General features: G+C 47.6%; 2 protein-coding genes across 2 annotated transcripts in view; one reads left to right on the top strand and one right to left on the bottom strand.

Moving 5' to 3' along the window:
* MGAT4B (alpha-1,3-mannosyl-glycoprotein 4-beta-N-acetylglucosaminyltransferase B) overlaps positions 1 to 15,808 on the top strand; it is a 49,931-nt gene extending 34,123 nt beyond the window's left edge. Inside the window, exons 2-15 of the mRNA XM_062502052.1 lie at positions 1,022 to 1,201; positions 1,880 to 2,020; positions 2,847 to 2,980; positions 5,526 to 5,572; positions 7,655 to 7,768; positions 8,222 to 8,297; positions 8,673 to 8,787; positions 9,525 to 9,655; positions 12,494 to 12,601; positions 13,517 to 13,710; positions 14,098 to 14,176; positions 14,627 to 14,714; positions 15,582 to 15,694; positions 15,770 to 15,808. Of these exons, the coding sequence (XP_062358036.1) occupies positions 1,022 to 1,201; positions 1,880 to 2,020; positions 2,847 to 2,980; positions 5,526 to 5,572; positions 7,655 to 7,768; positions 8,222 to 8,297; positions 8,673 to 8,787; positions 9,525 to 9,655; positions 12,494 to 12,601; positions 13,517 to 13,710; positions 14,098 to 14,176; positions 14,627 to 14,714; positions 15,582 to 15,694; positions 15,770 to 15,793 (1,544 nt within the window). The 3' untranslated portion in view covers positions 15,794 to 15,808. The remainder of the gene's footprint in view (positions 1 to 1,021; positions 1,202 to 1,879; positions 2,021 to 2,846; positions 2,981 to 5,525; positions 5,573 to 7,654; positions 7,769 to 8,221; positions 8,298 to 8,672; positions 8,788 to 9,524; positions 9,656 to 12,493; positions 12,602 to 13,516; positions 13,711 to 14,097; positions 14,177 to 14,626; positions 14,715 to 15,581; positions 15,695 to 15,769) is intronic.
* A 1,563-nt stretch (positions 15,809 to 17,371) lies between these two features.
* On the bottom strand, positions 17,372 to 24,541 carry LTC4S (leukotriene C4 synthase). Its single transcript, XM_062502279.1, has 5 exons — positions 24,484 to 24,541; positions 20,347 to 20,446; positions 18,494 to 18,564; positions 17,758 to 17,839; positions 17,372 to 17,519 (listed from the first exon to the last, which is right to left on the bottom strand). The coding sequence occupies exons 1-5, from the start codon at positions 24,539 to 24,541 to the stop codon at positions 17,372 to 17,374; spliced, it is 459 nt and encodes a 152-aa protein (XP_062358263.1).
* Positions 24,542 to 25,498: the final 957 nt, after the last annotated feature.

The raw sequence follows: 25,498 nt of genomic DNA, 5'->3' as shown, positions 1-25,498 counted from the left end.
ATAGTCCTGTGAGTTATAATCTTACTGAAAACACATGAATAACCACAAATAAAAGTGTATTTTTAATGAACAGTTTCATTAATAATGGAAAAAAATGTCCCGGGAAGGTTTGTTGTGGTTCACTGATTCCACTCCCAGCTGTTGTACAGTTAGTTCTGACTGAAAGCTCTTGATAGTTTTATTGCTCTGTTTATAGAGCCTGGGATAAGATGTTGTTTCAAAACAAAAAGCTTTGTTACCCTATCAGGAGGGTTTTTTATGCATTTATAATGTTTCCTAAAGGTGTGTATCCAAACACTTGAACTCATATAAACATCCAGGCAGCTGTTGCCGTGTGATTTTCTTTATCCTGATGTGTTTTGGAGAGGTTGGATTCCCCAAATCTCTTTTGACTGTTAAAATTTGGGGCTCTCTTCCAAAGCTGGAGGAGGTGCTGTCTGCACCCTTGTCTCACTGCAGGGCAGCATTCCCCCTTGCCAACTTCTCTTTCCATCACTCGGAGCCTCCAGGAGATGGTATTTGTGTGTCCAAAGAAGGGCAAATGAGCTGGGGAAGACTCAGCCTGTAGAGAAGGATAGATTGGCTATTAGGAAAAAATCCTTTATGAGAAATCTGCCAATCATTCACACAAGCTGCCCAGGGAAGTGGTGGAATCACCATCCCTGAAGAGATGTAAAAGATGTGTTGTTGATGTGGCACTTGGGAACATGGTTTAGTGGTGGACTTGGGTAGCTGGGTTAATGGTTGGACTCCATCTTAGAAGTTTTTTCCAGCCCAAACTGTTCAGTGATTCTATTTCTACATGACCCAGAAACCCAAGCTGAAAGAGGAGAAGTGGAAGTAGCTTTATTATTGTAGTTCTGCAACTTAAACTGCCCTCCCCGCAATCCTTTTGGCAATGGGTGCGTACTGGAGCACAGCTCCTTAAATCCATAAGTTAAGGACTGGGGAGGCAGGGGAGGTACGAGTGAAACCCTTCTGAGCACAGAGGACAAAGCTTGTCTCCCTTCTCCATCCTCAGGTGACATTGTGGACATCTACCAGCGGGAGTTCCTCGCGCTCCGGGACCGGCTTCACGCAGCTGAGCAGGAGAGCCTGAAGCGCTCCAAGGAGCTCAACCTGGTCCTGGAGGAGATCAAGAGAGCACTGTCAGAGAAGCAGGCCCTGCGGGACATAAACCGCACCTGGAGCAGCTTATCTGGTGAATAACCAGGCACTGAGGGTCTGGGGCTGTGTGGAAGCTGTTGCTAATGAGGAGGTAGAGGGGTGTGTGTGTGCAGGGCTGCAGACAGGACCTGCTCTTCTCTCCCCCCGGTGTGAGCAAATTGTGGAGTTCAGAGAGACTTGGGAGCTCTTGAACTCCTGTTTAATTAGAGGTGCATAAGCATCATTAAACATGGATTTGCCTCTGCTGAGGATATTTGCCAATTTGCTTGCTTACAAGCTTTTTTTTCCACCCTTGCAAGTCATACACTCTGTTTCCTATGGCTGTATTCAACCCATATGGAAAATGGGTATCCAAAGAGAGGGGGGAGGAAGGAGTTAGGCTGGCTGAGCACCCCTTGCCAATTTATTTGTTCTTTTTTTTTTTTTTAAGTTGCTCAGTTGAAGAAAATTGGATCTCTACAGAAAGATCTGATTTGACCTTCATTTTATCTTCATTCTCCCCTCTCCTTCCCAAATATTTTGGGACTTCTTTAAGGCCCTCCTGGCTCCTGCTGAACTTTAATTGGGTTTGTGGTAGCATGTTAAAGGTTGGCCTGATTTTTTATAACCCAGCAGTAGTCTCAGGTGGCCAGGCTGCTGTAAAGAGGCTTTTTGCCTTGCAGTCTCTTCCTACCTACCGTGCCTTGCAATTGATTCCCTTTTCCTTTTTAAGACGAAACCAAGTTAAAACTGTGGAATATCACCAACAAGAATGTGCTGCACCTTCCCACCATCTTCCATCATTTGCCACATTTGCTGTCAAAGGAGAACAGTCTGCAGCCAGCCGTGCATGTGGGACAGGGGCGCACTGGAGGTAAATGGGAATTAGTGCTGCTTCTGGTGCTCTTCCTCACCTTGGTGCCTGTCCCTGCCCTTTCCTCTGGGTCTGGCTGTGGCACAGATATGAGCAGGACTGGAGGAAGGGCTGCATGCATCATGCAAGCTTCCTTGGTTATGGTGACATGTGGGGTGGGTGAGCCATGTCACGCCTGCAGGTCTACAGGGGAGTGCTGTCTGTGCTTTTGACTGGCCTAAAATGTTCTTGAAGCTTCTGCCAGATGTTTGCTGCTTTCCATATCCAGACTTTGCATGGAAGGGCTTCAGATGAAAGCATAGTTTGTAGGGTGCTTCATGGAGACTGTAACCCAACAAAGGAGACAAATCCCATCGGGAACAAGACTTGGGTTACTTGATGATTCCCCCTGCTCCCAAATCCCAACCCAGCGCCAAAGACCTGATTTGCACCTACTAAACTGGAGTGCTTTTGGCCATGGGAGGGATTTGGAGAACAAGAGGTGGTCTTCAAGTTGCTGTTCACAAGTTGAAAAAGCCCCTGGGAGTGGGACGGGTTTGGGGTACTTCCTTAGAGATCATTCCTTCAGGGAGATAAAGCAGAGCATATCTGACTGCCCATGGGTGCCCTGCCAGCCTGGCACAGTGAGGTGCTGCTGGTTGACACTGGGCTGAGGACAGGAGTGTGGGAACCCTGCGTAGCTCAGGAACCCACCAACCTGCTGCTCACTGCTGGTTTCTAATGACAGAGCCTGGCACTGACCAGGTGAACCATGAGTTGGTCATGGGAGCAGAGCAAAGTATCCAACACTGCTCCCTCTCTAAAATCTCTCCGTGGCCCTGGGCAGTGTCCGTGGTGATGGGAATCCCCAGTGTGAAGCGGGAGGTGCATTCCTACCTGACCGACACCCTCAACTCCCTCATCTCAGAGCTCACCCAGCAGGAGAAGGAGGACTCCGTCATCGTTGTCCTCATTGCTGAGGTAAGACAGAGCTTTGCCAGTTTTCCCCATCCTGGCCCCCATTCCCCCTGGCCCCCATCCCACTGTCTGCCAGACTTGGTGCCAAACAGGATGCTGCCCACCCGGACACCAGCTCTGCCATTTGCTGGGAGATAAGCCTGGCCTTGGGCTGTCGTCCAGCGGGATCAGCAGATGTGTCTTGCCCAAAATGAAATGCTGGTTGGGCCAGAGAGAATCAGGATGTGAGCAGGCAAATGTGTCCCTTTAGCAGCTGCTGGTGTGGCACAGCTCACCTATATCATGATGCTTTGAATGGATATCCACAAAAAGAGCTGGAGCAGCCCCATGACCATGTCTAGGAGAGCTCTCAGACCTGCTCTTGCAGCAGCTCTGTTTCTCCACATACCTGTAACATGGCCCTAAACCCTTCTTGAAACCCAACAGTCAGTGATTTGGGGTTGAGACCAATATGCCTCTTTGTACTGGTGCCTGGAGCCCAGAATCAGTTGCTGAATCCAAGGGCTAAAAAGCCTTGATAAATTAATCTGCAAGAGCTGCTTTTATCTATGGGTTTAGATGGTTATTTTTCTCCATGGCTTTCCTCTCAGGATTATTTTCTTGAGCCTCAAGTGCATTTGTCTTAATTTCCAGAAATCCAGTGAGAAAGATAAACCTCAGTAGCCTGTTACTGGGAGTGGAACAAAGATGAATGTCCAAGTTTGCTGCCTGTTTACCCATAATTTGACATTTTGAGTAGCATTTGGCCTTCGGGGCTCTGGCTGGTATTTTGTACAGGGAGAAGGTGTGCACAGATGGGTGCTGCCCAGAGGGCCCAGGACAAGGTTTGGTCCTGGCCATCATTTGGCTCTCTTGGAGCCAGGACAAGTTTGGTGACTGTTTTTGGGGTGGTTGAGAGGTTTTAAGCAACGTGAGCCAGACCAGCTCCCGTTTTGGACTGCAGTAATACTGCTTTAGTTGACTTGAAAATAATGTGTGTGCATGATGTGCATGCAGGTCCTGATTTTCGGGATGTACCTATGACGAGGAAAAGGAACAACAAATAAATTAATTCTGATCCTGTGACGTGCAGGAGCATACATACCACATCCCAGTAACAGTGATGGCAGTTGTTGCAGATTCCTTTGGCCAAGTTTGGTCTTGGAGCTGCACAACATCCTTCTGTGCAAGTGTCTACCACTGCTGTGCCTGCTCTGCCTTTTCTCAAAGTGTTTTTCTCCATGTACCTGCACTTGTTAGAGCTCCTTGGGCATGGGATAAAGAGTAAATAGTGGAGAGGGTGGTATGAACCTGAAGCAAATGCTGAGTAATTTGGAGACTCAGCAGAAGTGCAGCAGCTGAATATCCTTTCTGGGATAGGGACTTCTCATTCCCAAGTGTCGCTGCTGGCCACTTCGGGTGTCATCCACAGTGGCTGGGCTACCTGGAGCTTCTTCAGCTGCCTGAGGGGAGCCCTGGGGTGAGATGGCTGGCTCGGCTGTCACCAACCCACTGTTTCAGACACTTGGAGTGGAGCTGCATGGTTCCTGCCAAAGCCAGGAGCATCTTTCCCGCTTTTGTTTTTCCCACTGCTCTTTTCTTGGCACGCTGAGGTAAGAAATCAGTCCAGAACTGGGACTCTGAGCCCTGTTTAGGAAAGGGACCTTTTCCTCTAGAGAAAACTGAGGAAGGGACCTTTTCCACTCCCTTGTCTCCATGCCAGCACAGAAGTGCTGTGCTCAGCCTGTGACACACATCCTGGTGTCTCATTCTCACCTCTCCTGCACCGAGTGCAGCAGCAGCTGGTCCCGGCTTCTGTGATGCTGCATCAGCAGATCCACCCAGGACATGCAGCCTCGTGATCCTCATGGCTGCCCAAATCAATGCCACCACCAGGAAACAGGAACAGTTTCTGCTTGTGGGTCTCCTGCCCTTTGTTCTGAGGTTTTGTTTTCTCTGTAACTGTGCAGATGGTTTCTGTCTGGTGCCTGTCCCTGTGCTTGCATTTGTCTCACCTGCAGACAGCAGCAAGCAGTGCTGGCAACCTTTGTCTCCCAAATGTTTTGGGTTGCCACATTGATTGTGAGAACAAACTGGGGCTTTAGGAAGAAAAGTGTCAAATGAACCAGAAATGAAAAACTTATAAATAGACCCTTCTTTTTCACCAAAGAGTACAGAGTATTCGCTGCCAAGAGTATTCTCTTGGATGCAAGCCAGCATGTGTAGGGAAAAACCAAATAACCCAGAGGTTAAAACTTGTGCAAACACATGGTGCTGTCAGGAGTAGAAGTGCCAGAAGTACCACATGGGGAAGATGTGCAGGATCTTGTGTGCTTTGGGATGGATTTTGGTGTGTGATGCTTTTGGTTAACACTACCCACAGAGGAGGGCTTCTGGGAGCCTGTCAGCATTGGAGAGCAGTAAAGCTGGATAAAAGGAGACATGAAGGTGAATGAAGATGATACAGAGGTGCTGACAATACCCTGGGGTGTGTTGCAGAAGATTTCTGAGCCATAGGGGACACAGGCTGAGGCTGAAGGGTCTAACACTGCTTTTCTTTTGTTTTCAGACGGATCCACAGTACACAGCTGGAGTGGCAGAAAACATCAAAAACTTGTAAGCACTTCCAAGTGGCTTCAGTGTATGGTCTGTGCCTGCAGCAAGACCAGGGAATAGCTTCATTAAGGAGAAAACACACACTTTTCTGCTTCCCTTTTCTATTTTGTTGTTGTTGCTTGGATTTTTTTTTCCTCTTTTTCAACTCTGTGCTGTCTTTGCTAATGCCACTCCCACTTTCTGCTTGTTCTAAGATACATCCCATATGTAGCTTCTAGGAGGCTGCTTTGTGCTCAAAGTATTTAACACCCGTGGTCATTTTATTTCGTTCTGTTTTGCTCCTTCTGTCCTGGGGCATTGTGAGGAGATGGATCGTTCAGACTTCCAGCGATCCTGGCAGTTGTTTCAGTGTCTGCTGCAGCCCTGTACTTGCTCTGTGCAGTTTGGGCAGCGGAATAAGCACATACAAATGCTTCTGCCTTATTTTGCTTTAAAATCCGTGATCCATCTTTCTTCCCACTCCAGCCTGTTTGTTTTCCCCTTGTTCCAGGCTCTAGTTTCATTTGTTTCTCATGCTGGCTGCTATTTATGTCCTGGAGCCTCAGTGGCTTTTGCAGCTTCGTCTGTGGCTGTTTAGGCAGAAGCTGGTGATGGATTATTAACCATGAGCCGGCCCAGGCGTTAATGGCATCACAGCTCTGTGCAAAGGGAAAAGGTGGTGAGAGAAGGGGCGGTGAGTCCCCTCCAGCTCCTGCGATTGCTCCTTCCCAAGGGATCGCAGCCACCGCACGAAGGAGAAGTGAAAGGGCAGCACATCCTGCCAGCGTCCCTTGTCCCCGAGCCAGTGATGGGAGAGGGGCCGGGACGTGCCTGGGAAGGGCTGTGTTCCCGGGTACTTGCAGAAGAGCTGAAACAGAGCCCTCCATCTTGCTGTGCAGGAGCTGGCAGGGCTCCCCTCCTTGTGCCTGCAGGCAGCAGGACGCACTTATCGGGGGATAATGGACTGATTGTCCGATGGATCCTGATGAAATTACCGGGCGCTGCTGCAGAGAGCGCCTCTGCGTAGAAGTCCTGAAACTTTAATTGACTTAATGATTTGATTTCTCATCATCCCCCTCTCCGGTGCCTCCTGCCCCTCCCTGAGTCACTGAAATGATTTTTCTTCCAAATTGAATTGAGGTGGTGTGGGGCCAAGGCAGGCTGGGCTTGCTGCTTTACTGCAATGTTTTGTCAGCTCAGTGAGAAGCTGCTGTTTCTCTGCTGCCTGAAGAAGGGAAGATTTGAAAATGTTAGCTGAAAGACCCGCCAGTCCCAAGGAAGGAGTAAGGAAGAGAAAAAGAAGTGAGAAGTTTTTGGCAGTCTCACTGCTTTGTCTCCCTCTGCCCATCTCCGGCCCTCCAGGCTCTGCACAAAGGGAATCAGCCTTGCACCAAATTTCTTGAAAATGCAGTATAAAAATAACTGGTTTTCCTGCTTATCACTCACAGTTAGAGCAGTCCCAGGGTATCACTTGCACGGCTGATGTAGGTGCCTGATCTTCAGATGGGTGACATTATTTTCTGTTTGAGTTTGACTCTTTAAAGGTTTCTTAGCCACATTATAGGAAAAGTAGATGCTGATTTTGTCAGCGTAAGAGAACTAGGTAGACTTCCTGCTGGAAGTTCCTCTCTGAACTCCAGCACAGCAGTGGTTTAAGCAACTTAGCAGAAATGTATAACACAACCTCAGCAAAATTAATTTTAATTACTGATGCATTTGGAAAATCTCTAAATGCCTGAATTGTCAAGTCCTTTCTTTGTTGAACCAGTTTGCAGGTCATTTAATCCTGTAAAGAGTACGTGGTGCTCAGGGCTGGTCTTTGAAGCTGACCAACAAGTGTGTGGAGGAGGGAGGAGGATGCTTGTGGGGAGCACATGCACATGGGGCTATTAGAGATTGTGGGAGGGAGAAGATAACTTAAGTCTGTGTCAGTCCTGCTGATGTCTTCTGATGAGGTCTGGAAGTGCACTAGATACCAGGGAAGATACCTTAGAGGCTGTGGTTTTGTTTGGTTCTGTGGCTCAGTGTTTACCCAATGGTTTGGTCTGCAAAATGTTATGTCAGACATGGAGGTATTTCTTTACTGCTGCTTTTCTCCCTCAGATTCCCCAAGGAAATACACTCGGGTCTCCTGGAGGTAATTTCCCCATCTCCACATTTCTATCCTGATTTCTCCCACCTGCGGGAATCCTTTGGAGACCCCAAGGAAAGAGTCAGGTAAGAATGAGTGAACTTATAAACTAGCAAGCCCTGAATTAATGCACTGTAGCAAGTTCCTCACTGACTCCAGCAGGGAAAGCTGCTGCAGGAAAGTTCTGCAGGGCCAGGCAAGGACTTTAAACTTGAATTTTCAAAGAGCTGGAAGGACATGATTTGGTGACAGGGGGATGAACTGGCACCAGCTTTTGCCAGGTTTCTCTTGTGCTGTGGTGTTTCCATCATCAAGCAAGGAGCTCATTTTAACCCAAATTATCTTCATTTTTGAAGTCCTTGAGATTTCCAGTAACTCTAAGCTGACCAGGGACCAAAGGGAGAGGCCGTGTGCCACCCCCTCTGCCTCCCTCCCAGGGCTGTGTCACCTTCCCATCTCAAACCCAGTCTTGGTACGTGCCCTGGAGCAGCCACTATCCCAGCAGAGACCAATGCTCCCAATGTCTTTGTCTCTTGCAGGTGGAGGACAAAGCAGAACCTGGACTACTGCTTTTTAATGATGTATGCCCAGTCCAAAGGCATTTATTATGTGCAGGTGGGTTTGGTGCTGGTGCTGGAGGGAAGATGGATGTACCTGTGAGTTCACTGTACTGGCTCATACCAGCTAAGAGAGAGCATAGAGCATATGCAATTCTGTGATGCAGCAGAGTGGGAGTGGATTTTAACCACATAGGTTCAAAAGCTGGGTTTTTAAAATACTTTTAGACTTGGAAACCTCCCACTTAGGAAAGGCAGAAGTCCTTGTTTCTCTTACCTGTTAGATTGAGTGGGAAAAAGTGCTTGGAGCACCTTCCAGAATAAACTGGGTCTGTGCCAAAGCTTTCTTCTAGTCTGTAGTGTGATTGCTCTGCATAGAAACTGTTGCTGGGACCTGGATGGGACATTGGTACTGTGCCTTTTTGTCTTACAGCTGGAGGATGATATTGTGGCCAAACCAAACTATCTCAGCACAATGAAGAACTTTGCCTTGCAGCAGCCCTCTGAGGAGTGGATGATCCTGGAGTTCTCTCAGCTGGGGTTCATTGGTAATGTTCTCCCCCACTCATCCCAGTCCTATCAGGCACAAGGCACAAGAGCCTGCTGGCCATTCTTAGCCCAAGAAATTGTCCCCACAAGATGATAAAATACTTGGACTTGATCCCCTCCTATTTTTGCAATGACCCTTGTGTTTGCACAGGGGAGAAAGATCCTCACAGCTGGTACTGCTGATGCTCACTTTTAGTAAAAATAGACCTGGTGAGTGGCCCAGCCAACAGCCAAGCAGCTTAGACATGGCCAGTAGCTTTTAGGCTGGATGGGATCTGGATTTGCCTAAGAGAGTGCAAAAGGAAGTTTACATCAGCCCAGAACTATTTTGGGAGCAGCAGTACATGGTTGCAGTAGCAGCTTGATCTGTTATTTTGGATACTGATTTGACTGGCTTGAAACTTGTAGTTTTCAGGGCAGGAAATGGTCTGTCCTGCAGCTGGCTGTGTTTTTCATCTTTGTTTCTCTTTACTGAATGGGAGAGTTTTAGACCTTTTGATACTGTTATGACCTCTGAGACTCTAATGCTTTCTAATTCTGCAATATTAAATCTGGAACTGTATTAGCAGTGTCAGCAGTGCTGGTACATGAACCAGAGCCATGTGTTGTTTCCTTTACATAGATGGACACATTTAACCTCCATAGCCTAGTCTCCCAAATTTTCTTTCCCAGCTCTGATTCTAGACCATTTCATACCATAGCTTCTCTCTCTCTTTGCTCTCTCCTTGTGCTCTAGGAAAAATGTTCAAGTCTCTGGATCTGAGCTTGATTGTGGAGTTCATCCTGATGTTCTATAAGGACAAGCCCATTGACTGGCTGCTGGATCACATCCTCTGGGTGAAAGTCTGCAACCCAGAGAAAGATGCAGTACGTAAACAACCTCTGTTGAAGGGAAATGTTTTGTTGTGTGTGGGCAAATGTATGCCTGGCTGTGCCTCCAGAGGATCTTTTCTGTGAGCTCTGGTACTAACTGACTTTGCACCGAGCCATGCCATCCCTGTGGAGCGTGCTGCAGGGTGTCCTTGTGGATTGTGTAAGTGGACACCTGGGAGTTCAGGCTTTTGTAGTCTGCAGCTGCCAGGAATGGCATTATTTCTGCATCTAAGCACTAACAGGGTATTCCTCCTGCAGTCCTCGAGGACAGGAGTCGTTCCCCATTCTTCTGTGTCGTTTTGCACTGTGGTGTGCTTCTCTCCCTGAAGCGTTTCCCACTCGCTGACTACAACCCCAGAATAACCCCTTGATGCTGGATCTTGATGTGCTGTACCAACCTGGAGCACACATGGAGACTGCCCAGAGAGCTCACCCCAGATGACCCAGAGCAGACCCTCCTTGCACAGTCTGCCAGAATGAAGCCAGATCACACAAAGCTCTTGTCAGGGTTTCTAGGAGGGTGCAGAGAGGTGAAGTGGGCTCTGTTTTTGTGCTGCCACTCCTTTTGCAGAGCCATAAGCCCCTGTGGCCTGTGGAGGTTGTGTTTGAGCTCCAGCAGCAAGGGGCTAAAGCTAGTGGGACGGGCAGAGGAGGAGAGTGTGTCGCAGCAGATGTAAGATGAGCTCAGCATCAGATACTCTCCTGTCTTCTCTCTGAACATACTGTGTTTACTCAAATTCTTGCTCGCCCTCCTCCCCCAGTGGAGAACAAGCAGCAGTCCCTGTGTAGAGCTCAGAGCCAGTGGCTTAGAACAGATTTCATGGTGACAACCATGTTGTGGTGATAAATGCTAGAGCAAGTGGTCACTCTGGGAATTAGTATTGTATTTATGTGCTGGGGGCATGGACCATCCTTAGAGCTCTGCAGAACTGGGGCAAGGATGTGGTTTAATGTGGCCTGATCCCTGGCAGAGAACGTGGTGTCAGCTCCAGTACCCCTTGTGCAGCAGGACCAGTCTCAGATGATGTCCTCTGAATCCTCCTGGCAGTTCAAACCATGTGCTCGGGTGTGACAGAGCAGTCGCCAGGACTGTCTGGCAAACCCACAGTCCACACAGCTGTGGGTAAAGCTGGATGGGTGGGATGCTGGGATGGAGCTGGGAATGATGCTGCTGTCTGTGCCCCCACCTTCAAAATCCTCAGCTTGAGCACTGATTAAATGCAGATCCTGCCTGCACAGGATCATCTTCTCCTTAACTCATCTGTGCTCATCTTTTCCTACCTGATGGAACCAAGGTTTTCTCAGGGGAAACCGTAAACCTCTTAAACATGTTGCCTTTTTGAAAATTAACCTACTTTCCATGTGGATTTCTGGCTGTTTTCCCCCAGTGTTTGCATGATTAACTCTGCACAGCGCCCTTTCAAACATGACTTTCTCTTGTAAATCCCACTATGCAGAATCAAATTTGTAACAGGGAGGATCTGTCTTTTTGATTGAAAGTTTGTTTGACCTGAGCTTTTGGTAAAGTGCTTTGCCTGCTCTGGGTATATTCTGCTCCTTCTTTTTAAACTGATTTTAGATTTACCTGGGGTAGACCTGTTTGGAAGGATGACCTTCTCACCACCAACTGAGCTATTCCCCATCCTGGCTTGTCTGTGACAAGGCTGCTTTCAGGAAATGTTTCTTTAGCAGTGCAGGAAAAGGGGAGAAAGATAAATCAGGAGATGCCTCCATCCCTCTTCCTCCTCCTCTCCCCATCCAGAGTGAGATAGCCATGATGAAGCTGTATCCAGCATTGCTAGCAGTGAGTAGGGTCTGTCCCATTAGTATGGCTAGTTTTAATTTTCTAATGTAACGTGAGTTGGATGAGGGGATTATCTCTTTTGCAGCTCACAGGGGTCATGGCTGGAATTTCCCAGCTCTCAGCCTGTGGTGGGGGTTTGGTATGACACCCTGTCTGTACCAGGCATCCAGTGATGCTGCACCCACCACAGGATTTCTTCTGGGTGGGAGGCTGCAAGAGCAGATGGCATTAGGGATGTGCATGCATTTCTTTTCTTGGAAAAAGCCAAAATTGGATAACAAATACCCTCTCCATACAGCTTTTAACCTGTATTTTTGTCCTGCTCCCCCAAACTGAGAGAAAAAAGCTATTCTAAAATGTGAGTTTTCATCTCCCCACGCTCTCAGTGATTTTCCCTTTTGTCCTTTATTCCCTCTCCATCGTCTCTCTCCCTCCACTCCATGGTAAATCACTGCCAGGATCGCAGTTGCATCTCCAAGTTTATTTATGTGGTGGATAGGCATGAAACAGCCTAGCAATGGCACGTGCTGCACATCTGCTCAAGCTCCTGCCAGCAAACTGGGAACTGCCCATCCAGAGAGAGCCCACACTTGGTGCCTGTTCACCTGGGTTCTGAGTCATCCCAGGGTTACTGTACCTTCAGACATCAGGGATCTCAAGCTCTGAGTTGTAGGGAAAAGGCTTTCCCAATAACCCAATGGCAAAGGAAACTCAGTTCTCTGGCTGTTCTTCCCTGACAGCACAAAGGGGATTTGCTCAGTGTTCTTAGCTATGCTTGGCAAGGAGAAATTTGGTGCTTAAACCTGGACCCTGCCCAGCAGAGCCTGGGGTGTGAGTGGCTGAGAGTTTCAGTCCAGTTTCTCTAGAGTGTGGTTAAAAGCCCTCTTGCAAGATTAGAACCTAAATACCACAGAAGGGCATAGAGACAGGTTTGTCTGTCACTCCTTGTGCCCTTGTCCATCCCTCTTGTGGGCCACAGTGGCCTGCAGAGGTTTGAGCCTGGGGCACTGGGGGCTGTCTCGTTTCAGAAACACTGCGACAGGCAGAAGGCAAACCTGAGGATCCGCTTCAAGCCCTCACTCTTCCAGCACGTGGGAACCCACTCCTCCTTGGCTGGGAAGATACAGAAGCTGAAGGTGGGTACCAGCTTTCTGTCCAAGCTGTAGGTGGCCTGGCCTGCGGTCACCTGGGAACTGACTGCTTCTGGGTTGGGACATCGGTGACAGCAGCTGGTGGCAGCTGGATTTCTGTGAAGTGGTTGTGCTTTATTCTGAATTACAGTGAGCTCAGGTAGGTCCTGCTCCTCAGAAGGACAGTGACATGCACAGAGAGTCACTGCAAGATTTTAAGCCTTGGTGCCAGTCCTGGGCCACCCATCCTGAGTGCCAGACCATGGTCCAGGCAAGTGACTCCAAAGAATCTACTGAAAAACCTTGGAGAGATGACTCCTGGGTTGGCCTGATTTCCTTCACACTCCACTCCATGTTCCTGGGATTTGGTGATAGGCAAATTATAACTCACTGTATAAGAGCTGGAATTGTTGATGTGTGTTTAAACATGAACAAAATGCAGCTTCCCACAACTACAAGTGCAGAACCCATGGACAGACATCCCTGGGCTGTGCTGTTCGTGTGATCCCCAGGGAAATGGATGGTATAATCCAGTTTGTAACACAGTGCAGTGCTGTCAGACCATGTAATCCAGTCATTTTATGCTATTGTCAGGCTCCCAGCTGCTTTCTCCTCAAGTGTAAAGACTGTTTCCAGAGCTCCTGGGGCAGGGACAGGCATTCACGGACATTTGGACAGTGAAATGCTCCTTGGATTGCTGGATCAGAGCACGGAGCAGGGATGTTTCTCTGCCTGTCCTGAAGCAGTGTCCTGGGATCATTCCCCTGCCTGGTGCCTTGCCCAAATTACTTCCATCTCTCATCCTCCTCTGCTCTGAAAATCACATTTTAATTTGCAATGCCTTGTAGCTGAGGCCCTGGTTCCTCACAGGCCAGAGCAGCTCATGGCCCTTCTCTGCCCTTTTGCTTTGTGCCCACCAAGGACAAGGACTTTGGAAAACAGGCACTGCGGAAAGAGCACGTCAACCCTCCTGCTGAGGTGAGCACCAGCCTGAAAACCTACCAGCACTTCACCTTGGAGAAGGCTTACCTGCGGGAGGACTTCTTCTGGGCCTTTACTCCCACTGCCGGGGACTTCATCCGATTCCGATTCTTCAAACCGCTCCGTATCGAAAGGCCAGTGCTCGAGGGGTCAGCGGGGGTGTGGGGACAGCCCAGAGCATGTGGACACACTTGACTTTTGCTCTTCTGGTAATTTAAATCAAATTTCTTGCCCGTCTCCTGCTTGGCTATCCAGGAGGAGATAGCAGTGCTCTTCCAGGGGAAGGATAATTTGACTCTTTCTCCATGGGGCCACCTTTGCCAGAGCCCTTTGCTTTCCTGCACTTGCAAGCAGCCCATGGTTTAGCTGATCAGGCACAGAAAGTGTCCTGCCAAATCGTGCTGTGGGATCTTTGGGAAGGTGCCTGTTAGGTAGAGTTGTTTGATGATTCAGATGGGGTGAAAGCCATCATGTGTCCCCTCGCTCAGTGTGCCTTTCTGTGGATTTGGTCCCTGTCACAGGTTCTTCTTTCGCAGCGGGAACATTGAGCACCCAGAAGACAAACTCTTCAACACGACCGTGGAGGTTCTGCCGTTTGACGTAAGTGTCTGATTGAGATTTGAGGTGAGGGTGGAGTGGGAAGCAAAAGAGGCTGGAGAGGAAGGAGCTGCTTAAAGCCATCAGGAAAATCTTTACAAGATTTGAGTGCCTCTTACAGGTGCTGTCAGGAAGCCAGAGGGTCATGCCTGGTGTGATGCCACCTCAGGAGTGGGGTGCTTTGCTGACCAGGGCTGTGTGAGCCATCCCTGGCTGGGGATGCTCCAGTGGGAGGGATGGCTGCAGAGGAGGGGATGGAGCCAGAGTGGTGCAGTGGAAACAGCAGTGTGAGGACTGCAACTGTCCTCTTGTTTTGGGCATGCATCTCAGGGTGCCAGGTATGGGACAAAATGCCAGGGTTTGCTGGCAAGAACAGCTCTGGGGTTGCTGCTTTTCCTTGGGGCTTTTGGGTGACTCTTGCCTCTGGCCTTGGACAAAACTCTTCTTCTGCAGAGTCTACAGTCAGATAAGGAAGCCTTGCAGGAGGGAAGAGGCACAGTCATCAAATACCACAGGACAGCGGATGGCTACATCCAGATAGGTACAGAGGGGTGTGGGGTGGTAAAGTGCCTGCTGGCTTTGATAACACAGCCCATGTCCTCACCTGCATGTCAGTCAAGAACCTTAGAGCTGTTTGCTTGGCAAAGAGTAATTTCTGCTTGCCAGGAGCCAGGTTGGAACAGGATTTAATTGCCATTGTCTCCTCTCCTCCACTGCCCTCACTCTCAGACCAGGTTGTCCTCCTCAGTTTTCAGTCCTGCATTTCTGCCAGTCTCTGCTCAGAGCTGGGACCAAACGATGCAGATTATTCCTTGGCTTATCCTGGTGTTAAAAGCCTCCACCATGGGCAGTTTTGCCTTCTCTGTACTCAGACCACTTGCATGTCAGACTTCATCTCCTGCCACTGAGCTTGTTTCAGTGCTTGCCCTGCCCTTGGACAAGAAGGAGCAATTGCAGAGACCTGCCAGTGTGTGGTACAGCCCTGGTGTCCCTGCTGTCATTTTTTTTAAAGTAGACAAATAAAAGAAAAATTTCCTGGCACATGCAGTGTTTTGCCGTTTTCTCATTCCTCTGCATGTTGGCTGGTTTCTCCCAGTTGCATTTTCAAAATAAAAGAAAAATCACAACCAGAAAGCACGTCAGGACACTCTGTCCCCTTTCACACGGCAGTGATATGTCACCAAATACTCCAAATACATTTTGTTTTGTTTACCTGATTTTTTTTTTCTCCGAAGTGTGGCATTTTGTACTGTATTGCCATCCACACTGCTGGTTTTTTGCCTGTTTTGTGTTGGGGAGCTGCAGGCAGGGGCTGCTGGGGCTGTTGGTGGTACCCTGGGGGAGAGGGGAAGTGGAGGGGCAGTGCTAGAGAACCATCCCTGTGTCAGCCTTGTGCTCTCCCCACCAGGCTCGTTCTCCAAGGGTGTCGCAGAGGGTGAGGTGGATCCATCTTTTGGGCCACTGGAGGCCTTCAGGCTGTCCATCCAGACTGACTCCCCGGTGTGGATCATCCTGAGCGAGGTAAGCCGAGCTCCCTCAGCACCTCCCCACCCCTGCCCTGCTCATCCCTCTGATCCCATCCCTCTCTTCTTTCAGATTTTTATCAAAAAAGCAGAGTGAAACAGGCGTGAGGCAGAGCGGGCACACTCGTGGATCCCTGGTCCTGCTGCCTCCCTCCCGCTCCCTGCTCCCCGCGGCGCCTTGCCCGGACCAGGACAGCGGGGCTGCGGGGCCAGGATGGGCATCGACTTCTCCTGAAGAGGAGCAAAAAGCAGAACCCAATCCCTGTGCAGAGGGGTGGCTTTGCTCCGCTCCCTCGGCCCCTTGGGACACACGGACACGGGACAGTTTGGGGTCGGGATGAGCTTTAGTGAGCGTGGGGACAAAAAGCACCTTCAGCCCCGGACAGGGCAATCTTTGGCTGTATTTGGGGACAGAGCAGGTCACACTGAGTCCTGCCAGACCCCACCAGCGCGCTGGGATGGAGGCAGCAGGGACCGAGGTCTGCCTTGCCCTCTCCCAGGCAACAGTCCTGGCCACAGCTGAGGATTAAGTGAGGGCAAAGACTGACCCTCCTTCAGCAGAGGAGGAACGAATCCAAAGGGGTTGGAGCTATGATTATGGCAGGGAAAACAAAAAAATAAAATATGCCACACTGTGCCTGCCAGCATTGAACACAGCCCCTTGACTCTCGGTGAAGTCTCCAGTGTCTTCATGCCTTGAGATTGAGTGCAGAAACTGTCTTTTTTAAAAGTAATTGATTGATGTGGGTTTTTTGGGGAAGGAAAAAAAAAAAAAAAAGCAGAGGTAGCCCAGTTCAAAAATAGTAGGGATTAGTATAAATCCCCATGTCCTTTCAGCTATACACTGGAATGCATTATACTACTTTAATGTGCTGTATTTTTTATTATTGGATACATTTGATTTTTCAATTACATCTCTCTATATAAATATATAAACCAATGTGCACTGTAATAAAAGCTAAATTTAAACCTTTGGTGCTGTAGTGAGAGTCAGTTGCAGCAGGGCTGCTTTAGGCACCTGTGAATACCAAGTTCACAGCAGAGGGTGGAATTCAGGGAGGGCAAAGTCCTGTTGCAGGGTAGGTGATAAGTGAAGCTGGGGCAAAGTAAAACTCATTCAATCAATGCCAAACACAGACTTTAGTACTTGGACTAAGATCATGCTTTTCTCCCAATATTTGGACATGGTTTTAAGCAAGCTTACCCTTCCTTTTCAGTTAATCACAGCAGCTTTTCCTACGAAACCCAGTCCCCAACTCAGATTTTCTCACACCAGTCTCTGAGCACCTTTGACAATCACAGGTGATTTCTATTGAGAAAAAGAATTTATTTTTGTGTATCCATGGTGTGATTCTTCAACACAGATCATTACAGCATTAAGGAGGAGGGACAACAGCATGTGGGTCAATCTGTGCTCCATGAGGCAGAGCCAGAGGCATTTTGGAGCAGACAGTGTTACAAAGCCCAGCAGTGAAGCTCCTCAGCAGGGGCAGGGGCTGGAAAGCATTTGCTTTCTAGAAGGCAAATTATCTCTGAGAGCAAAGGAGCGCCAGCATCCACCTCCCTTCAGCGGGGAATGCAGAGCCAGGGAAATATTCTCTCTCTGATGGTGCCACATGACCGGCTCCCCTGTGACAAGGGCAAACAGTGGGTTTTGGGAAAGCTGTGGCCCCTCTCACCAGGCACCATGGAGCTGGAGAGGCCACAGCAGTGCTGCCATCCATGTGGAGGAGCTGGGCCACAGGAAGTGTGCCAGGAGCCCGGCCAGTGCCAGCCCCACCAGCACCCAGAGCAGCCAGGCACTGGCATACAGTGGTCCCAACCTGGGTGGGAGAAAACACCATCAGACACTGCCAGCCCAGCCGGGGCACAAGGCACTGCTGTGAATCCCCACCCTCCTCTGGGACAGAGGTGACACAGGAGGGGCAGGAGGGGAGGAGAAGGAGGAGGTGGTGAAAATCTGCCTGCCTCCATGGGGAGGAAACCTGTTCCTGGGGCCAGGTCCTGCTCCCAGCTGCTCTGGGCTGGTTTGGGGTGCCCATGGTCCCATCAGGTCCTTACCGTCCCTGGGCAGCCACAGCGTAGCCCTGGAAGTACTTGAGGCGGGTGTAGAGGTACAACAGTCCACATGCTGCAGTCACACCTGGGGGGGACAGGGGAGCTCTGCTGGGATCCCTGGACTCTGCTGGAGCTGCGTTCCAGCACAGCCCCCAGCAGATGGGGCATGACCAGAAAAACCAACACAGTGATTTGGCTTTAAACCACTGTGGGAGTTTAAATGAGTTTTCTTCCTTCCCTTTTTGTGAGGGATGAACTGCTCTGCCCCACAGAGTTGCCCTGGGACTTGGGTTGGCAACGCTCCCTTTCATGGTTTCTCCTCACAACTTCCCTGTGGCAGCAACCAAATCCCTGAGCTCACTTGCTGGGATAGACAGTGGATGAATAAATGTTTGGGTTATGGTTTCTTGTTCTGACATAGTTCTGCCTCTGCTGCTGCCACCCTGGGACAGCCTGACCCTGTCTAGGAGAGGCACCAGGAGGGGACAGACAGGCTCCAGCGAAGGAGCAAGGGCTGCCAGTGCCTCCTTCTCCAGGCAGGAATGGGCTCAGCTGCTCCTAGCTGGGGTTGGGGCACTTCTCAGCTAATCCAGCTAAAGGGGAAATTTGCTTTCCATGAACAAGAGCCTCACAGGCACAGAGAGAATGCCTTAGTCACAACGGGATTTAAATTTGGGCTGGGGGTCTTTTTGTGTATTCACATGGTTTGGGTGTGAGTTCCCCCCCATATCCCTCTTACCTTGATGGAAGAAGATTCCAGCAACCCAGAGGAGGGAAATGAAGATCGGGAAGTACTCTGAGCAGTTTGCCCTGGTGAGAACCAGAGATGAGAGTTAAAACTGCCTCCTTGTACATCAGAGCCTGGATAACCAAGGCTGGAGAAGGGAACTGGAAACTCACATCAGGGCAAACTAAAAGACCTGATGAGAACAATTGCTGTGCTGTGGGAAAGGGGCCTTTTCTGTGATCAAGAACACCCAATATCTGTATTGTAGAGAAAAAAAGCAGCCAAACAACACACAGCATTCACCTCTCCTGCATTCACATGGTCCTGAAATGACAAGCTGTGGCTGAGACAAATACTTGTTTCTGCTGGACCCTTCACAGGCTCCATCCCACACATCTGCTGCACCACCAGCTGCTGGGGGAGAGCCTTCTTGTCAGTATTTAAGGAGCTTTCTCTTCCCCTTGGGTGAGCACAGCCCAAATTTGGGAGTCACACAAGTTACACTCCAAGAAGGAGCCTTCTCTCAGATAAAATTTATCAGGAGGTGATCAGATCTACAGCCAGGTTTTCCTTCTTTTTCCTTTAGTAACAAAAATACAGATTTTCTGCAAGAAGAGGAGGAGCTGTGCCATTGAAGACATCGGTTTTGCTTCTTCCACATTTTACCATTCCCTAGGCAATTTAATCTTAATGTTGGCCAAAAATGTACAAACTTTTGGAGAATGGAGCCAGACTGGGAGCTGGAAAAAGGCTGAAAAACCTTATTCTGTAAATGCAGTTTGAGCCTCAGTGTGGGGAGACTGCCAGGTTTCTTCAAGAGAGTAATACATCAATACCACTTTTTCCCTTTTTTTTTTCAATATATCAAATTATCCATTTGTATACTCTTCCAAAGGGAAAAGAGAAGAAAAACCCACAGAGAAGCACTCCTTTCTCAAGTCCAAGTTCCCCGAGGTCACCTTCCCTGCCCATTACAGCCAGGGCTTCCCGGAACACCACAGCCCATGGCATGACTTGGTTAACATCTATTTAGTATTTAATTAAAAGCCACATCAGCAGCTCCCCAGCTCGAAGAGGCTGATGTCTCCAGGCAGGCTGGCCTTCCATGGCATCACAGAAGGACTGAGGCTGGTGTTTCTGTCACTCCACAAATGTTTCCTGTGCTCTGGCAAGGGAACGCAGAGGCTTTGTTCAGGATTTAGTGCCGGGCTGGAACTACCCTTCACACCACTCCAGCCAATTCCTTTCAATCCCTTACAAAACAGAATGACTGAGATGAAAGACAGAATCTGGTGCTTGCTGGAAGCCGAAGGGATCTGTGAACGTTTCCAGTTTAGCTCCTGCATTGCTCTCTCCATAGGAATAGAGCAAAAGGAAACAGCCCTCAGCAGGGGCCCACAAGTGCTGATTCTCACAGTACAATGGCTTCTGAAAGGGAAAAAATTAAAATGCCCTCGTAGCTGGTTCTGCCAGCAAGGCCGTTTGCTTCAATTCAACAGCAAAATATTACACGAAAATATCAGGTTATTAATAAAGCTTTGGCTGCTCTTACCATTTGGCGCCATCAGTAATATTAAATTTAATGATTCTAATCGTGAATGCTCTGCACCTCCTCCATATGGCCACTAATTTGTAATTTGGCTGCCTCACGATGCCAGAAGGAGAACTATCATGGATGGACAGAAACGCCCCCACCAGAGTGCTTCAAATCAAAATGCAGACCTTTGCACACAAAGCATTGGAAAAAAAAAGCCATCAGTAGCAGTGAGTGGAAAGGTGACATGAGGGGGACCAGTCTCTCCCAACAATGATAGTTGATCCAAGTTTTATCTAGACAAAGTCACTGCAAAAAGTCAAAATCTTACTGAGCTCTGAAGGTCCGCTCAAATTCAGGGTGACCTTTTGTTTCAGGAGGGGAAATCTTGTACTTCCGACGGGCATAGATTACCTGCATTGCAAAATAGGCTGAAAACAGAACACAGGAGTGGTAACAGACTAGTAGTGTTTATGTAGCCAAGCTTTATCTGGCTTGGAATCAAGCAAGTGGTTAGAATGAAAGAGCTGATATGATCTAGGTCCATAGTCCAGGGCTGTCACACATGACCTGTAATAAATGTGCTATTTATTTCACACTCATGCTTTGAATTCAGGTTTGGTTATCCCAGCTGAGTGCCACTGCTGGATGACACTTTGCATCATCTCACGCCCAGCAGAGCCCTCAGTGCTGCTCCCCAGCAGATAAAACACACAATAAAACTTTACCAAGTCCACACTGAGTCGCAGAGTTATTTTTTAAATCTTGCACTTTGTGTTTAGAGTACATGTAGACCCTCAGCCAGTCTCATGGGAATGATTTGCAACACTTTCTGCTATACCTGGTGGGTGCAAAGGATGGCCCATATCACAGAGCAGCACCCAAACTGTCAAGAACCGGGATATCTTTAAGTTAATTAGAGGTGCTCTTAATCATGGCAATAAAAGGAAATGGGGAAGAGGGTGATTATTTCTTGCTCTTCAATCCTGCAAGGCAGCCCCAAGGCTCCAGCAATTCAAGGAGCAGAGGTGCTGCCCATGCCTGTGCCACATTTGAGCTAAGGCACTGACTCAATGTCTGCTACATCAGTCCTTTTTACATTTGTAAAGGACATGGAAAGTCACTTCAAAACAATGAAAACTTGCCAACGTGAAGATTTTGAGTGTTTCACTATTTATTGAAAGCTCCTACTCCCATGGGCAATTGCTGATGCTCTGAATGTTTTATTCAGGTGCACTACTATACTGCTGCCTTTATTGAGAACACCTATTTTCATATACGAGAAAACAAAATTATGAAAACAATTATTTTGGTATTTGTGGTGGTGTCACTGAGACACTTGAGTGAGCAAAGTCCTCACATAGCAACATTTCCAGAGACTTACAGAGAGACACAAAGAGCTGGGGTGCAAGGCTTTCTTAGTGTAACAAAGATAAAAGCAGAACAGCAGGAGAAAGAAGGGGAAGTAGGGACAGATGTTCCAAGATTAAAGACAAGACACGTGTCTGCAGAAAACATATGTAGAAGGGAATTGGAAATGTAAATAATCTGATGTTATGTGACTTGTGTATCACAAGGTTTTAGTAACATAAATACAGTCATTCCTTTCAGAACACATTTAAGAACAATTAAGCGTGTTCCAGTGTCTTCCACAGTGACCCAGCCCTAAACAAGAGGTGCTGACAGAGAAAAGTGGGTAGAAACAAGAATGTTCCCCCCTCTTTGATTCATTTGTAGCAGACTGATCAGGGGTGAGGATGTCACCCTTCTCCAGAGGTCCAGCAGGACAAGGCACAGTGTTCCCTCTGTGAATCCAGAGGTGTAACACACAACTGGAATTCAGCAGCTGCTGGCAGAGCTCTGGGAATAAGATGAAACCATAACCCACCCTGTTACCTCTCCTACTCCCTGATGCTCTCAGGGTCTCATCCCAGTCTCCTCTCCAGAAATGGACTGAGCTGAAGTTACAGCATCATGAGCAGATCTGGCTTGTGGCATAAGTGCCCTGCTGCACTGTGCAATGCTCTTCATTCTACTTTGTGCCATCTGCACCTTTCCTAAAGTAGGATTCTTGTGACTGATAGGTGAGGTAAGAGTCATTTCACATCAAACCTCTCCATCAGCTCTACACTTACCATCTTGCTTCTACACAGGGGCTAATATTCAGGCAAGTCCTACACAGATCCCTGACACTTAGGGATGGGTAACATACAGAACAACCACCCAAGAGGAGCAGGAGCCTTTTGGAGGACAGCTGGCTGTTCCCCAAACCTGGTGCAAGGGTGAAGAACTAGGATGAAGAATCAGTCCACAAAAACACTTCTCAGAATGAGGTGTTGAGAAAACTCACACTGCATGAGCCTTCTCAGCAGGGACTCTTGGAGAAAAGGAGTTCAATCTACTCTGCAGAACCTTTCAATGCATTTTTTTTGTGATTCATGTCATGAGGTTAATCACCTGTGTGGATTCCCATGTGGCTTAGGGGCTGAGCTCTCCCTGAACTTTGCTCTTCAGAGGAAATACTCTTCATTCTCTATTTGATTATGTCCACAAACTTGTCAAATCATATCATAGCTGCTCTCTGCCACATTTGAGTGAACCTGGCAAACAAGCCCTGTGGGGCCTGACAGGGACATTGCATAAGTTTTCTTTCCTTTGAAGCTGTAAAATAAAGGAGCGGGGAAGAAAACTGGAGTAGAATAATTTTGCTCTGTGGTACAATGTCGACCACAAGGCTGGGGCACACATCTACAGAGTGCCAAACTCAGACTTTCACTAAACTGAGAATGACTAAATTAAAAAGGGGAAAGTTTCTTGAAAGAATGTGGAAAGTGCAGGCTCCAGGAAATTCAAAAGGAAACATAAAAATCAACCAACGCTGTACCAAGGTCAGCCATTGAATTACATCTCCTTCAGCAGGATGTGATGGAGGAGTAGCTGTAGGGATATCTGTATCTGTAGGGATAGCCCACATCTGTGCTTCAGTGCTCACCTGCTCAGAGCAAATCCCAGACATGTAACTCACCTACAGAATGTCCTTTCAAAGCATGAGAGAAAGCCACTGCACAGCTCTGATCCCCAGTGGCACAGGCACATGTATTTCATGGTAGAAAGGAAACGCACAGTATTTTGCAACTGCTCCTTGGCTTCCCATGCAGAGATCATAAAACCAGGCTACTTCATCTGGTCAAACAGTTAGGAGGGTGCCAATGCTTGGTATTTATCTGCTTGCATCACACCTGGCTTGTATGCCATGAAAGTAAAATGCTTAATGCTCCAACCTTTAAAAAGTACTTGAAATTCTCATTAAACAAAAATACTTGAGACAAAACTGCTATCTAGGGATTTGCTACTGAGGGTTTGCTAAAGGAAAAGGGCTCAGCAGCATTTCTGTAAATCAATTTCAAGTTTTCTTAAGGTCTTTGTACATTAAACACTCACTCCACCCCCATTTAGTTTAATAAGAAAACAATTTGTAGTACAAAACTTTCTTCCATTTGTAGTTGTGGCATGTCTGTGTAAATTGAGTAGAAATTACTGAAATTTCACAAGTCTTGAGCTGTATTTTTAAAGTGGCATTTTTTTTGAAATAATGTTTCTATTAAGAGGTCTATCACCTGATGGCTAAAAGCACATGATGTTGCTCAGATATTCACATCCATTTGTAAGCAGAGGTGTAACAGCTGTATGGTGGATTAACACAGTAACAATAAAACCCACCAATTCTTCCCTTATAGAATTATGAAGATTGTATTAAAATGGGGGCTCTGTTACCATCCCAGGCAGGGGAGTGACTGTCCTGAAGCTCCAGGGGGAGAGATTTTACCCAAAGGACTCACAAATAAACAGAGTTTGGCAACAACACTGTTCCTCCTAAATGGTCTGAAGACAATGCATCTATTTAAATCAGAAGTCACTGAGTTCCTTTGAAGAGCTCTGTGTCTATTTCTAAGCAGAACTTGCATTAGTTTCCAAATTACTGTGCTCAGTCCATCTTGTCATCTGCTCTGTGCCAAACGAATGCACAAGGATCTTGGTCACAGAGCAACACCTGTGTGCACGAGGCTCTTTCCTACATCCACACCAGGTCTGTCTGTACACTGATCTCCTCATCAGCACATTTACTAACCTGTCTTCATTTGGGCTATCTATCTCCAGCCACTGCAAGTTACAATTTACCTGCTCAAATTCAATCACAAACTATTTTACTTTAAGAACATTACATTGAAATTGCTTTAAGTCTAGAAGTTTTACTTGTTGGCTTTAAGGATTATTTTAGTCCCTGTTAAATGATGAGCACCCTCAGGCATGACCCATCTGCCATGAACAGCCAAAAATTTGTACCATTTTACCATGCTGGAAAACAGTGACTTTCATTCCACAGACACACTGAGAAAACTATAGGAACCACATCCCAAAATGTTTAACATCATTAGCTTAATACTGGCATTGTACAAAGGACATTTACCTTGCTCCAGGACCCCCAGAACTGTGACCGTGGCCAGCAGGTCTATCTGATCTCTCATGCTGCTGACTGTGGAGCAAACCCCAGACTGATGTGCTGGGTACAGCTGTCCCAGCACTCTCTTCCGTCACCACCCACTTCAACAGAGCTGCCTCTGAGCACCAGTGTTTCCTCTACCACAACTTAACTCACCTTAACTCTCTCCACACCACGTGTTTTCCAAAGCAGTCACCAGAAAATGTCTATTCCAGCCAAATGCCTTTTGCTGAACAATAGAGCAGGGAAGAATTTTGCATGAGCAAGCTGTGAAATTCTTCTAATTACATTTACAGATTTTATACCACAATTGAATTGTATGTTGCTGGCAATGGAAAGATGATGGAATTCTTTCCAGACAGTTTTTCTGCTAGTTTTAATGAGCTCTGAAGCATCTCAATTATGTGCAAGGTTGTAAAATTTATTAACAACCATTTACAAATTAATGACTTGACCTTATGCTCTTATTTCAAGTAGTGGAGTTGACCACTTGAAAGATTCAATACACTCCAGCTGGAATAACTTAATGCTGTTACCAGATTCTGTGATTTAACAGAACACTTAGATACTTTATCCTACTAATTACTACTCTAAAGTTTACCAAAGAGGAATACAATTCTTTTCTAGCACTAACTCACCCTTAGTCATTTTCTGAAGTTTTTAAGAAGTACAAACCTTTCCCTGGCTAACATACAAAATGAAAGTTCTCAGTTCTGAAGGCAGGATGCAGAAACATACAGACCCTGAGAAATGTTACACTGACATCAGAGTTATAATTGTAAAATATAAAATTTGAAAACCAGCAATGTCTTAGCCCTGAATAACTTTTCTCCCCGTTCCACAAAAGTAAAACAGGCATCAGTTCAAAAAGTTACCTTACATTTTTAAGCAACTTTATATGGATGAGTACACTGACTTTAAAATTTTTAAAATCAAAGAGAAGGAAGGTGTTCACTTAATGTTGGTGGCTGAGCCATTGCAT

This window comes from Cinclus cinclus, chromosome 14, assembly GCF_963662255.1.
Source record: "Cinclus cinclus chromosome 14, bCinCin1.1, whole genome shotgun sequence".
NCBI classification, from domain to species: domain Eukaryota; kingdom Metazoa; phylum Chordata; class Aves; order Passeriformes; family Cinclidae; genus Cinclus; species Cinclus cinclus.
This window is presented reverse-complemented; position numbering and strand designations above follow the sequence as displayed.

Excerpts from the sequence above, each read along its gene's own strand:
- LTC4S (XM_062502279.1), bottom strand. The coding sequence starts at position 24,541 with ATGAGAGATCAGATAGACCTGCTGGCCACGGTCACAGTTCTGGGGGTC. Across the intron at positions 18,565-20,346 it reads GAGCGGACCTTCAGAGCTCA|GGCAAACTGCTCAGAGTACT; the intron begins GTAAGATTTTGA and ends GGTTCTCACCAG. Across the intron at positions 17,840-18,493 it reads TGGAATCTTCTTCCATCAAG|GTGTGACTGCAGCATGTGGA; the intron begins GTAAGAGGGATA and ends TGTCCCCCCCAG.